The sequence below is a fragment of the Miniopterus natalensis genome, chromosome X (genome assembly GCF_054644295.1).
Source record: "Miniopterus natalensis isolate mMinNat1 chromosome X, mMinNat1.hap1, whole genome shotgun sequence".
Classification (NCBI taxonomy): Eukaryota; Metazoa; Chordata; class Mammalia; order Chiroptera; family Miniopteridae; genus Miniopterus; species Miniopterus natalensis.
The window spans coordinates 83400372-83414171 of record NC_142103.1 but is presented as its reverse complement, the minus strand read 5'-3'; the positions used below and the strand labels follow the sequence as shown (position 1 = coordinate 83414171).

Below are 13800 nucleotides of genomic sequence, written 5' to 3'. Positions count from 1 at the left end.
TACCTAGACAAGTGTTCTTTCAATCTTGTTCCTTATTACTTTCTCTGAAATTGATTTCTATCTAGGCAAAACTTTCCCCAATTCTCAGGTGGTCTTGATTCTTTTTAATAGGCTTGGATTTGAAAACTAATCCAAAGCTTTATAAAGTTTATTAGGACCAGAGTGATATGTTTGTTGAAGAACAGCTTCATTGGGGAATGTTTGTGCCATAAGAGACTCTGTGATAAGAGGCCCCTTGGGGAGATGCCATGTGGTGGGAGAAGCAGGGCAGGCAGAAGAAACCCTTCATGTTTACCGAGGCATAACTTTGAGTGTGCTCAGCATGGCTTTGTATAACTAGGAAAGAAATAGAAGTTATTAATAATATAGTGTTCTTTCTGATCAAAAATATTTCAATAGATTGCGGGCCAACGAGAGGAGTCTGGTGTGGGGGAGGAATGTAGGTTTTAGAGTATAAAATTCTGGTTCTGAATCCTGACTGCACCACTTGATAACCTTGTGAACCATAGCAAGTTTTCCTTCTGAGGCTGCATTTTTTAAATCTATGAAATGGAAATTATGATGTCTTTAACATGGGTTACTGTAAAATGGCATGACATGTAAAACAGAGTGCCTATCACTATTTTGGCTAAGTGTTATGATGGTCAGGTTTTAATAATAACTTCAGCACACAGAAGCTACAATCAAAATGAAAAAATATTTTTGTATTCAGAATACAGAAAGGAGGTCTAGTCTCCCCTGGACTTCCCTTGGGCAAATATAAAAGAACCCCAGTGTTGATGGCATTGCCTCTGGATGTGAACAGAAGTAGAGAGTGCCTAGGAAGTGTGCAGCCATTGACATTAGGCTGCTGTGACATTATTCTGCATGCATATATTTTTTCAAGTGATTTTTGTCTCATTGTTTCTGGTTTGACAGTATTTTTCATCAGTCATGTGGCTTTGCTCTTTTAAAGGAATACAAAACTCTAGCTTTAGACAAGGATTTAGCTTGAAGGCATTGCAATAGAGGCTGAAGCAGAGCCTGACAGCAACATCTCTGCAAGTGGACAGTAATAAAAAGAGCTAATATCACTAAGTTCTTATTTTACTTGTTGGAAAATAAGCTTGGCTGCAGGTGACAGAGACACATTATTATAAAGCTTAAACAAGACAGAAATACTTTGCTCTCTAAAGGAAAAGTCTTGTTTGGTTGGCTTTGTGATATTGTTATGGTGGCTCCATTATAGCATTGTTCTGGGCACCTTTTCTTTAGTTGCTCCATCTGGAGAGTCTAGCTTTTAATCCAAGATGGCTTACCCCTATGTTTTCATCCCAGCCTCTGGAAAGGAAGAAAGGTTCAAGAGAAAGGGAACCCTTCCCCATTAGGGACATGACCTAGAGGTTGCCTAAATCATTTCTGATTACATTACATTGGCCAGCATTTAGTCTCACTGCAAAATCTCACTGCAGGGTCACTAAGAAATATAGTTTTTATTCTGAGTGATGATAAGCCTAGTTAGACATTCCACTTATAGAGAAGGAGAGAACAGATATTGGGAGACACATACCAGAATTGTCTAGTCCACAATTTCTATGTGTCAAGCTGTGCTTAACATTTTACTTAATGCTCACAACAAGCATATGAGGTTGCAGCTATTATGATTTTCTCTTACAGGGGGAGTATTTTGAGACAGAGAGGTTATGTTTCCTTAAATCTGGAGACACAGAGAGGTTAAGTAATTTTCTTAAAGGAAATATATGGTAAGAAGAGGATTTGAACCCAGGGCCTCTGACTTCAGAGCCCTATGCTCTGGGCCACTAGTATATAGTCCTCACTTGTTCATTCTCTCTCTTGAGATTTGATGTGTACTCTTCTAGGTAAGATTGGGGATTGTTTAAAGACATCAAGAAATCAAAGATACTTTTTGAATTGTTATTTGTGGCTTCCTCTTCCAGGCAACTAATTGCTTCCATTCTAAAATTCCTATCTTATTTGGTGCAAAATAGTGTTCAGTACAATTGGGACTAGATGGTAACAAAGGAAAAAGAATGCCACACAAATGTGACAGGAATTTTAATGAAAGCAATTCCTGATTTGAAAGGAATGTATCTATGCAAAGATAAAGCAAGCAGTCTTTGTAATGCATTGAACATTTTTGATGATAGAATAGAAAAAATGAATTCAATATATCACCAGAAATATAGAAATGAAGAGATTCTATCATTCTACTATAGTTGAGATAGTTCATATTTTCAATATTTAAGATTTCAATTAAATATAGGTCATCAATTCACATGTTAATATAAACGTATCTGTGTAGCAACAAGGAAGTATAAAGAATAAACTGATATTTTAAAATGCAAGAGCATCCTGAGCTTGTCTCAAATGAAGAATTGGTGTTAGCTGGAATTAAATGTCTTCAGTAGCTTTTTTCTTTTTCTTTTTCTTTGTAGTTTTCATCAGTTTTTAACAGTTGATTTTTGGACCACATTTATTTCTACTACACTTCTTCGTCCATCTCCCATGCTCTTTGCTTCTCTTCAGACAAGAAAAAATAGGGAAAATAGTTAGAGTTTTGATATTTGCAAGAATCAAAATAGTTTTGCTTAATGAACAAAGGTATATAAATGAGGTTAAGGGAGATAAAAAACGTTCTGGAAATTCTTATCAAGTAATTGAGAACATCTTGAAGTTTTATCAGGCTTGTATTACCTTTTCGAAGTGTTTGATCTTTGTTTAAGCCAATTTTAATTTGACTTTATTCCTAGTGATCCAACATTTCATATTTTTAATCTTCTTATTCTCTTTTTAATAATTATGGCTTCATATTGTAAAGGCCTCTATAATTTACAAAGCACACTACCATGCTTTATTGTCTCTGGCCCTAACAAACACCCTCCAAGGAAGATAGGAAGGAAATTATTATTATCATTTTGAAGTTGAAATAGCTGAGACCCAGAGAGGTTAAGGTGAATGCTTAGTGATACCCAGTAAGCAGCATGACTGAGTTTCCTTCCCCCACCCCTGTCTTTCTCCTCTGTTACTTGCTAGCTTTTACTTATGCTTTCTTTTATTAATTCAATTAAATGCTATCTATTATGTTCCAGCCACTGCTTATGTGCTGTAAAATTTGAAACTGAACAATACAGTTATAGTATTGCCCTCATGGAGATTACAGAGGAGTTGGTGAGACAATTAAACCAGTTAAAAACAGCCAAGTAAAGGTATAATTTAGAATTATGGTATGTGCTGTGAAGAAAAAGAACACAATTCTGTGAGTGAGAATAAGATGGGAATCTGCTATAGATTTGGTGATTAGAGAAAACCTCACTGGGGAAGGAGCAATAAAGCTGAAGTAAAAAGGATATATAGGTGCCAGCCAGATAAGGGACTATGCTATATGTTTATCAGTCAGGATAGTCTAAATGATGCTGCAGTAACAGCCTCAAATTCTTTGTGGCTTGAAAGAATGAAAGTTTACTTCTCTCTCATGCTACATGTCCATAACAGGATGGCTGGGCACTCTATTTCATGGCATCCTCACACCAGGACCCAGACTCACAGAGCAGACAGTATTTAGGACATTGTCATTTTCCATGCCAAGAAGAGGGTATGTGGAATACCAAGCATTCACTTTTTATAGCTTTTACCTGGAAGGAATCCCATGCCACATTTCATGGATTAATACCAGTCACATGACCATATCTAATGCCAATTATATGGCCACATCTAATGTCAAGAGAACAGGTATGTGAAGTCCAACTTGCTCCAGTTTCCTAGCCTCCCTTGCAGCTAGTGGTGGTAATGTGACACTGTCTGGTCAAGGAAACCTAAGGGGAAGTCTGATGGGAGCATTTCTGAGTCAATTTTTGCTTTTCTATTAAGAGACAGGTTCAAGTGATACCTCTTCCTCCTTATTCCTGCCTTAAAGTGGATGCTATGCTGGAACTCCCTGGATATTTTGCTTAAGAATGATAAACCATACCTTGAAGATAGGGGACTATCAGGATGAAAAGAATCCTAATGACCTGATTTTGTAGCTGAACTAATGCAACCAACTGCTCTTTCTGGATTTCTTGTTATGTGGGAAGAAATATGAAACAAATTTTCTAAGCCTGTTACTTGGATCTAGAAACATTTCTAGCTTATGTGTATGAGAGATGAACAGCCAAGAAACACCTTCCTCAGATAGTTCCTAGGACTGGGACAGCAATGCAGGAACCAAATAAAGTCCATCTTGCTTTGTTAGTTCTGGCTAGTAAAGCAGAGGAAAGAGACATCTCATATCCTATTGCTCTCTTCTAGCTCCCTGTACTTCCCGTTCTCCTTGGTACTAATTCTCCAGTTGCACACTTTCATTTCCTAGTTGCAATTGACCGCTTTTATCCTCTTCTTGAGTGTCTGAAATGACTGTAATTACTTCATGTGAATTATCATATACATGATTGAATTAGGTCAACTTCTAAGAGATATTTGAAAAAATCAGCGAGCTGCTTCATATTTTGTGTCAGCCTATGGAATTCTTCCCACACATAGTTTCCAGGATATGTGGCACAATTAGCACCAATTGACTTAGGAATTCCCCAGCTAGTGTGTTTGTACCTTTAAGTTATTGCTTCCCTGTGGCTTGATTTACACAGAGCCCCAAATCTTTTCAGGCTCTAGATTGTGAACTAGGTGAAACCTGATTGCTGAATAAAGTCTTGTCAGTAAAACACAAAGAAAGTTGGAGTATAAATGTTTGTCTTTATGACCATAAATTCTCCAAGAGTTCTCACTCTAAGTGGCTAAACTTCAGGCACCTGATTATAGAATTTTCTCCCAAAAGAGAATTTGCCTCTGGGAAACCTTACAACACCTCATTTTCTTGGTTTAGTACTCCCCCCAACCCAGCATACTCTGAGAGTCCTGCTGCCTAGGATTGCTAGCTTTGTTCTACTCATTTTGATCACTTTGTTTATCGTGGTTGCACGAATTATTATAGATTTTGAATAGGCAATGTTTTATTTCTCCTGTGCCCTGAAGTATTCAAATGTCTGTTATGCTTCTCCAAATAATATAGTTGTGGTCTTAAAATGAGAACCCATTCTGTTCTTTTAAAGCTGGTAGCTTTTACAAGTTTTCAAAAGTAAATCATGTGGATTTACTTTTCTTACACTAATTTCATAAACCGGTTGCTCATGGAAAAAGGACATAAGGGTACTTTATAAACTCTAAGTCAGGGATTAAGAAAGCCTGTGTTGTAGGTGGTTGTCATTTTTGTTTAGATAGGAGAAAAGTGAGGGCTTAAGAGTGCTCTGTATGGCTGCCCATTGCAACATATGAATCATCTTGTATTATTTGTCCTTTTTTGACTAATATGAAGGATAATGGAACTCCTTACTAGATGTCCTCTTTGACTTATTTTCCTCTTTGAATAGCAGAATGCCTAGTACACAATAGGCACCTAATAAATGTTCATTGGATGAATGAATGAGACAATTAAAGGTTTTGGAAACCTTACGCTTCACTTTTATAATTCCTCATTTATGAAACTCTCATTAGGTTAGGAATTAAAAGACCTGGTTTCTGGTTTTATATCCTGCCTCCAGTCTTTAACATGAGACTCATAATTCATCACAATTTAGTTTTAAGGTCCTAAAGAGATAACAAATAGTTTTAAACATTTAATTACCTTATAATTTCACACAGAATTGGGTCCTGAGCAGTATATACAAGAAACTGAAGTCATTGTTCCTGCCTTTGGGGAGATGCTAGTCTTGTTGGGTATAACAAAGCACAGTTCCACAAATATAAAAGGAGATGGAATGAGATGTGTGGGATGAATCTGGGATTTTTTTTCTAGAACATACAAGTATTATGTTGAAGAAGGGATTGGATATGGATAGCATAAAGGAATGGCATGTCTGTGAAGCATTTAAGTGGAATAAATCTGTCTTATAGATTAATGTTTATCAAATTTGGCAATATATAGAATAAATAGGGAAGCTTTAAAAAATATCATTGCATAGGCCACATCCCAGACCAGTTATATGAGAGTGGGGGTAAGGCTCAGGAATTGGTATAATTTTAAAAAGTCTTCCGAGGTGACTCCACTGCCTAGCCAAATTTGAGAACAAATATTCCAAAGCTGTGCTTCTGAAACTTTAATCACTTGGAGATTTTGTGAAATGCAGAATCTGATCTAGTAGTTATGAGGTGGAGCCTGAGATTCTGCATTTCTAACAAGCCCCCAGATGATACTGACACTCCCAAAACAAGAACCACACTTTGAATAGTTATTTTCTAAACTATATATAAATACACATGTCAGGTAGTAAAAGGAAGGACATGGCAATAGCATTTATTTAGTACCTATGTGCCAGAAATCATGTTGGCAACTTTACCTATATTATGTCATTTAATCTTAAAAACAGAAAATAATATAATAAGAATATTATTACCCCCATTTTAGAAATGGAGAGCCTCAGGTTGAGTGGGTAAATCATTGTCTGAGGTTGGACAGCTAATTCATGATGGAACCTGGATTCACACATTGGTATGTCTCACAACAAAGGCTATATATAGGTCATGGGAAATCTTTGAAAACCCTCAAATGGTAAGAAGAAGATTTTAGATCTGAAATGACAGGCAGTGTTTTTGTAGCAAACTCTTCATCAGATTATCTAAGGAAATATCCCATGTTGTCAAGTTTGATTTCATACTCTTGTTTCAGGTAGTATATCTAGGCAAGTAAAGAACATGATATTGTGCATGCCTCTAGGCTGGGTTGTTCTCAAATGTTATGGTGTCAAAGATCTTGGAGAAGTTAGAGTTGAATGTGAATAAATACTAACAGCAAAATAGTAGTGCTCATGAAGGATGTCAAAATTAAAATGTAAAACACAAACATGTTTTTCAACTACTGATGTCAAAAAATTGTTGATGCTGGAGGAATAAATTGTGTTTTCTGAAAGTGTTTGACTCTGGCTCCTAGGTTCTTTTAAATGGTTTTCCAAATGAAAATATCCCTTAAATAAAGATAGCTCAGCTCTTCTACTTGTTTGTTAAGTGAATTTTTCCCCCTCTCCTTCCAGGAAGCTGAAAAACGAACTCTTAGAAGCAAAACGTAGAAGTGGGAAGACTCAACAAGAGACCAGCAGAGTCTGTGTTCACTGTCAGAGAAACCTGGGTTTAATATTTGACCGGGGAAACCCATGTCAGGCCTGCTCACTGAGAGTCTGCAGCGAGTGTCGGGTCTCGGGCCTTGATGGCAGCTGGAAGTGCACTGTCTGTGCCAAAATCGCGTGAGTTTCTTGATTTTGCTTAGAAAGCCAGATTTGATGACTGAAGGGATGGAGTGGGGAAAGCAAGAAGGGAAAAGAGTATTTAAAATTTACGGATAGAATGTGGGATTAAAAGTATAGCCCAATCACAGGCTCAGCAAGGCCTTGGCTGGACTCTGGGGTGTGTGTGTGTGTGTGTGTGTGTGTGTGTGTGTGTGTGTGTGTGTGTGTGTGTGTGTGTGTGTGTGAGAGAGAGAGAGAGAGAGAGAGAGAGAGAGAGAGAGAGAATGAGAGAGAGAGGAATAGAGAAACAGAGACAGATACTGAGTCAGAGAGAACAGCATTTTTATTTTTTACACTATAATGTATAGTAAAATTAGAAGCCTGACAGAATGAGGTCTCTTTCTGCATTTGAAAACAACGGAGGATCTTTTAGAGCCCCACTTGGCTCTATATGGCTTCTCAGAAGGTAAAGATAATTACTCCGAGGCACTGAGACATTTACGGTAACTGGTAAGATAAATATGAAATATTCAGGCTACTCTGCCCACATCAGCTGAGGGACAAAACTGGAGTAACTCCTGAATTTTTGCCAACCTAGTTGTTGAGAAAGGGCGAAGGGAGAGAACCTTTTCATGTACCTCTGTGTTTAGCCTATTGGAGTACAGTAGTCATAGGTTTCACTATTCTAACCTGAGTGCAAGTCAAGAATCATTGTTTTCTAAGTTCAGTTAAACTGGAGTCTAAGCCTGATGTGTTCTCTACTACTGGATCCTACCAAACTCCGTCCTTTTGAGACGTCTCTCCTGGATCAACTGGTATATTTTCTCCCTCCCAAAGTCCCCTCATCTCTGCTTTTCTGGGAGGTGCCTAATAATCTCATCTCAAGGCAACTTTTTGTTGATCTATTTCCTGTGGCTGAGGTGGGAGGGGGGGTGCTGAAATCATTTCAGGGTTGATTTAATTTGTTTAAGTTTATCTTTTCCTCTCAGTAACACATTCGCTTACACTTATTAATAGGTTAAGTTAGGAGGCAAGTAAATAGTTAAGTAGTAAGAGTGAGTAACTTTCCATTTCCCACTTCTCTGAATAAGGGCTAGCGTGTTCTATTGAGGATTCTTATATTCAGTGATTGCATTATTTAATCTATGTTATTTTTCCTGTACTTTTTCATAAAGGTGATCTTGAATTGAGCAATTCATGCTATATTCCTAACTCTGGATTGAGATAAGCATTTCTGAAGAAATGAACCATTTAAGTTATTTTATTACTTTCTTTGGACACATTAATATACTTAAGTAACCATCTTTAATACTTTGTCCCACATAAATAAATTCCTTTTAGTACTTCCTTCCCCTAATTAGCAAACATCCTTTACATATCGGGGAGAGTAAACACTGATTTCAGAATCGTTGACATATGGGTTGCAACATAGTCTTTGTCAACGTTTTGTATTCTTTTTCTAAACTGAGTTTGGTCATCTGCAAATCAGGATGCACAAATAATACTGGATATCTTCTTATTTTTCCCATGAACTCAAAGTATTTACTTTGGATATTTCTCTATATACCTGTATAGAAAAAGTATCATTAATGCACTTTTCTTTCTACTTAAAAGTAATATGATATATCTGTGACTCAAGTAAGTAACGCAAAAGTCACTGTTTTAGACCCTGGACACTCCATAGAAAGTTTGTCTCAGTGTGAAGTAATGGGTTTCCCCAATTCTGATTTCCTTAATTTAGCACATCAGAGTTGAAAATAAAGGCTCTTACTACAATACAGTCAAATAATAAATGACAGAGAAAATAATAAATAAATTGGCAGACTGTCCTCAATTTTAATCTTGCTTTCATACAATTTTCCAGGAGTGTTGGTGCCTCAGTTTTTGGTAACCACAAATCAAATTAACAAGAAGCAAAGAAGTAGTCATAGGAAAACGTGGAGAGTAGTATACTTGTTTTTTTTATTTTTATGGATACACATGCACATGGCCTTTTTTTTTTTTTTTTACTAGACTTAACTCACATACACAAAAGGGGACAAGTAAATGAACAAGTTTCTCCTTTTCAGCATTACTGATATTTTGGGAGAGATGATTCTTTGCTGGGGAGAGAGGGAATGTCCTGTGCACTATAGGATGTTTAGCAGCATCCCTGGCCTCTCCCTGGTAGATTCCAGTAGCACTCTTCCCCCTTTACAGTTGTGACAATGAAAAATTCCTCCAGACATATCCCCTGAGGAGCAAAAGTTGCCCCTGGTTGAGAAGCACTGATGTACAGCTTGGTGAATTATCACAATATCTGTGTCACTATCCCTCAAGTGAAGAAATAAAACATCCCTAACACCCCAGAAGCCTTTCTCATTCCTCCTCCCAATCACTGCTCCCTTCTTAGTCCCCAACTATAATCACTATCCTGCTAACACCATAGATTATATTTGATTTTTTTTTTATACAACTGCTCCTCGACTTATGATAGGGCTACATCTGGATAAACCTATTGGAAGTTGAAAATATCATAAGTTGAAAATGAATGTAATACACCTAACCTACCGAACATTATAGCTTAGTCTAGCCTACCTTAAACGTGCTCAGAACACTTACATTAGCTTACAGTTGGGCAAAATCATCTAACACAAAGCCCATTTTATAATATAGTGTTTAATATTTCATGTAATTTATTACATGTATGTCCTTTGCACCATTGTAAAGTTGAAAAATCACAAGTAAAAACATTGTAAGTGGAGGACTGTCTGTACTTGATATAAATCAAATTATACACTGTGTATGTGTGTATAACTTATTTTGGTTAACATTATATTTGTGAGACTAATACATTTTTGCTGTATACAACAGTCTATTCATTTTCCCTGTTTTATGTTATGATATTACATTTTATAAATATATAAGCATTTATATACCATTCTATCATTAATGGATATTGGGATGTTTTCAGTTTTCACCTCTTACAAATAATGTTATTTTATTTTTTTGTGCATGTGTCTTAGTGAGCATGTGTATGTATTTCTATTGGATCTATACATAGGAATAAAATTCCTGGGTCATAGAATATGCATTTGTTCAGTTTCAGTAAATGATGCAAAACAGTTTTCCAAAGAGGTTGTGCCACTTTACCCTCTTATTATCAATGCATGAGAGTCATAGTTACTTTACATTTTTACCATCACTGTGTGTTTTTTATTTTTTGCAATTTTGCTGAGATTGGAGTGGATTTAATTTGCATTTTCTTTATTACTAATGAAAATGAGAACAGTGTATTGAACACCCTTTTTGTGAAGAGCTAGTTCAAGTCTCTTTCTTATTTTTTCTATTGGGTTTTCTGTTTTTACTGACTGATTGGAAGGAATTAGTCATATATACTGCATACAAGCTTCTCCCACCTTTTGACTTGTTTTTTCATTTGCTTAATTGTGCCATTTGATGAGCAGAAATCTCTAATTTTCAGTAACTCAATTTGTTCATCTGTTCTTGTATAATTAGTGGAATTTATTCTGTATCTTGATAAAGAAAACTTTCCCTAACTCCTACATTATGAAAATATTCTCCTACGTAATCTTCTGTAATTATCATTTTACCTTTTACTTTTAGACTTACAGTGTACATGGAATTAATTTTTGTGAGCTATATTTAGGGATTGTCACATTTTAATGTGGGTATTCACTTGACCCAACATTAATTGAAAAGGCCATCATTTATTCACTGCTCTATAGTGTAATTTTAAAAAATCAAGTGTCATTCCTGACCACTCCATTATGTTTCTAACATCGTGCCAATGCCACATTATTTTAATTATTTTAGCTTTATAATAAAATTTTATATCCAGTAGACCTGCCACTTTATTTTTATTCAAAATGCCCCAGCTATTTTTGGCCCTTGGTGTTTTCATATAAGTCTTAAAATCACCTTAACAATTTCCACAAACAAACATTCCTGGCATTTTTATCAGGATTGCATTAGATCAATAGATAATTTCACAGGAGAACTGACACCTTTCAATATTTAGTCTCAATCCACAAACACTACGTACCACTCCATTTATTTAAGTCTTCTTTAATTTCTCTCAATAATATTTTATAGTTTTCTAGTACAGGACTTACACATTATTAGATTTATATCAAGTATTTAATTTTTATTATAGATAGTGTCCTTTTTAAATTTTTATTTTCTAATTGTTTGCTTTTGATATGCAATTGTAGAAATGTAATTGACTTGGGTAGTTTGACCTTGTATACAGTAATCTTGTTAAATCCACTTATTAATTATAACAGTTTGAGAAACTTTTCAGATTTTCTTTATACACAATCATGTCATCTATGAAATGTTTTGTTTCTTTTCTAACACATGTATTTTTATTTTTATTGCCACATTGCATATTTGTTTTCAGTATTATTGAATTCTGCCTTGTTCTTTATTCCTTTCTTTCCTTTTACCATTTTTGGATTTAATTTATTTTTCATTGTCAATTTAAAAAATTTTTTTTTAATCCTCACCTGAGGATATTTTTCCCCCATTGCTTTTCAGAGAGAGTGGAAGGAAGAGAGAGAGAGAGGAAAAAAAACATTGATTTAAGAGAGGCACATTGATTGGTTGCCTCCCACACATGCCCTTACTGGGCCAGGGAGGGAGCCTGCAACCGAGGCATGTGCCCTTGGCCGGAATCGAGCCCGGGACCCTTCTGAGGGCCAGTGCTCTAAACACTGAGCCAAAACAGCTAGGACTCATTATCATTTTTTTATACAGGTGCTTAGGTACTTAGTTTTTCAGCTTTTGTTCTTTTCTGAAATATGTATTTAAGGGTTGAATTACCTTATTTTCACTGTTTGGCTGCATGCCACACATTTTTATATAAATTTTTAGATGCATTTAATTCTATTTTCTAATTTCTATTGTGATCTTTTTCTTTGAACATGAGTTATTGACAATTGTCTTCCTTAATTTCTGATTTCATGGGGTATTTCTGTATCTGTTTTTGATATTGAATTCCAGCTTAATTCTACTGTAGTAAGAGAGAATATTTTGTATAATTTCAGTCTTTGAAATTCTGCCCTGCAAATGGTTGATTTTGTTAAATGTTTCTTATATCCTTGAAAGAAAATGCATTCTGCAGTTGTTGATTTGAGTGTTCTAGATGCATCTGTTAAATATTTGTTAGTATTGTTGTCTAAATCTTCTAAATCTTTACCGATATTTTATTTACATATTCTATCTGCTATTAGGAGAGATATATACTAACATTTCTCAATAATTATTGTGGATTTTTTATTTATCCTTTTAATTCTGATATTTGTTTTATATATGTTGAAGGTATAGTCTTGAGTGCTTAAATATTCAGGATTGTGAGTTTTTATGGGTGTACAGAAACCTTCATAATTATGACAAGTGTCTCTTTAACTCTAGTTTTGACTTTTTTCCTTAAAGTTTACTTTGTTTTAATTAGTATGGCTACAACAGTTTTCTTTTGGTATGTATATACTTGGTAAATCCTCTGTTACACTTTTACTTTTAACCTTTTTGTTTCTTTATATTTAAGGTGTGTCTCTTATAAGCAGTATATAATTGTGTGTGTGTATTTTAAATCCTGTCAAACAATTGTCATTTAATTAGAATATATATTCCATTTGTAGTAATAAAATTACTCACATATTTTACTTAAAGTCTACCTCTTACATACTCACTTTCTCTTTGTTCCATCTAGTCTGTTTTTTCTCTACTTATTTCCCTTCATTTAGGTTGTCTAAGTAATTTTTAATTTTTCTCCTCTATTATTTATATATTTTTATTGCTCATCTAATGATTACTCTAGAGATTACAATATATATTCTTGATTTATTAAAATATAATATAAATTAGTACTGTTTGCACTTCCAAGACAATACCAAGACTTTAAAATCCTTTAACTTCCTTTACTCCCCTCCTAGTGCTATTTTTTATATTTTAAATATATGTATATTTTTCTATAACTATACACATATATAGACATATGTATTTATTTGTACACATACACTTTGTTTTAGATTATTCAGGCAATTAGAATACTATAGACTGGGTGCCTTAAAATCAACAGAAATTTATTTCTCTCAATTCTGGAGACAGAAGTCCAAGATCAAGGTTCTGGAAGATTTGTTGTCTGGTGAGGGCCTGCTTTTTGGATCGTAGATAGCTAGCTGTCTTCTTGTGTCCTCACATACTGGAAGGGACAAGGAAGCTCTCTAGGGTCTCCTTTATAAGGGTAGCAATCACTTCCCAAAAGCTCAACCTCTAAACACCATCAGATTGTGTATTACATTTCAACATATGAATTATGTGAGGGATACAAACATTCAGTCTATAACATAGTTAATCCCACAAGATATTATTGTTATTTTATAGTCAATATTCACTTAAATTTACTACATAGTTACCCTTTCCATTGCTTCCTACTTTTTATTACTACATCTCTATCTTTCTATCTGAGATAATTTTTCTTTTATCTAAAGTATAGCCTTTAGTATTTCCTTCAGTGTAGTTCTGCTAGTTATGAATATTCTCAATT

At 35.0% G+C, this 13800-nt stretch overlaps 1 protein-coding gene across 1 annotated transcript in view; it reads left to right on the top strand.

Moving 5' to 3' along the window:
• Positions 1–13800, top strand: part of SYTL5 (synaptotagmin like 5) — a 209792-nt gene that overhangs the window by 122704 nt on the left and 73288 nt on the right. Inside the window, exon 3 of the mRNA XM_087829354.1 lies at positions 7059–7268. Coding sequence (XP_087685480.1) covers positions 7059–7268 — 210 coding nt within the window. The remainder of the gene's footprint in view (positions 1–7058; positions 7269–13800) is intronic.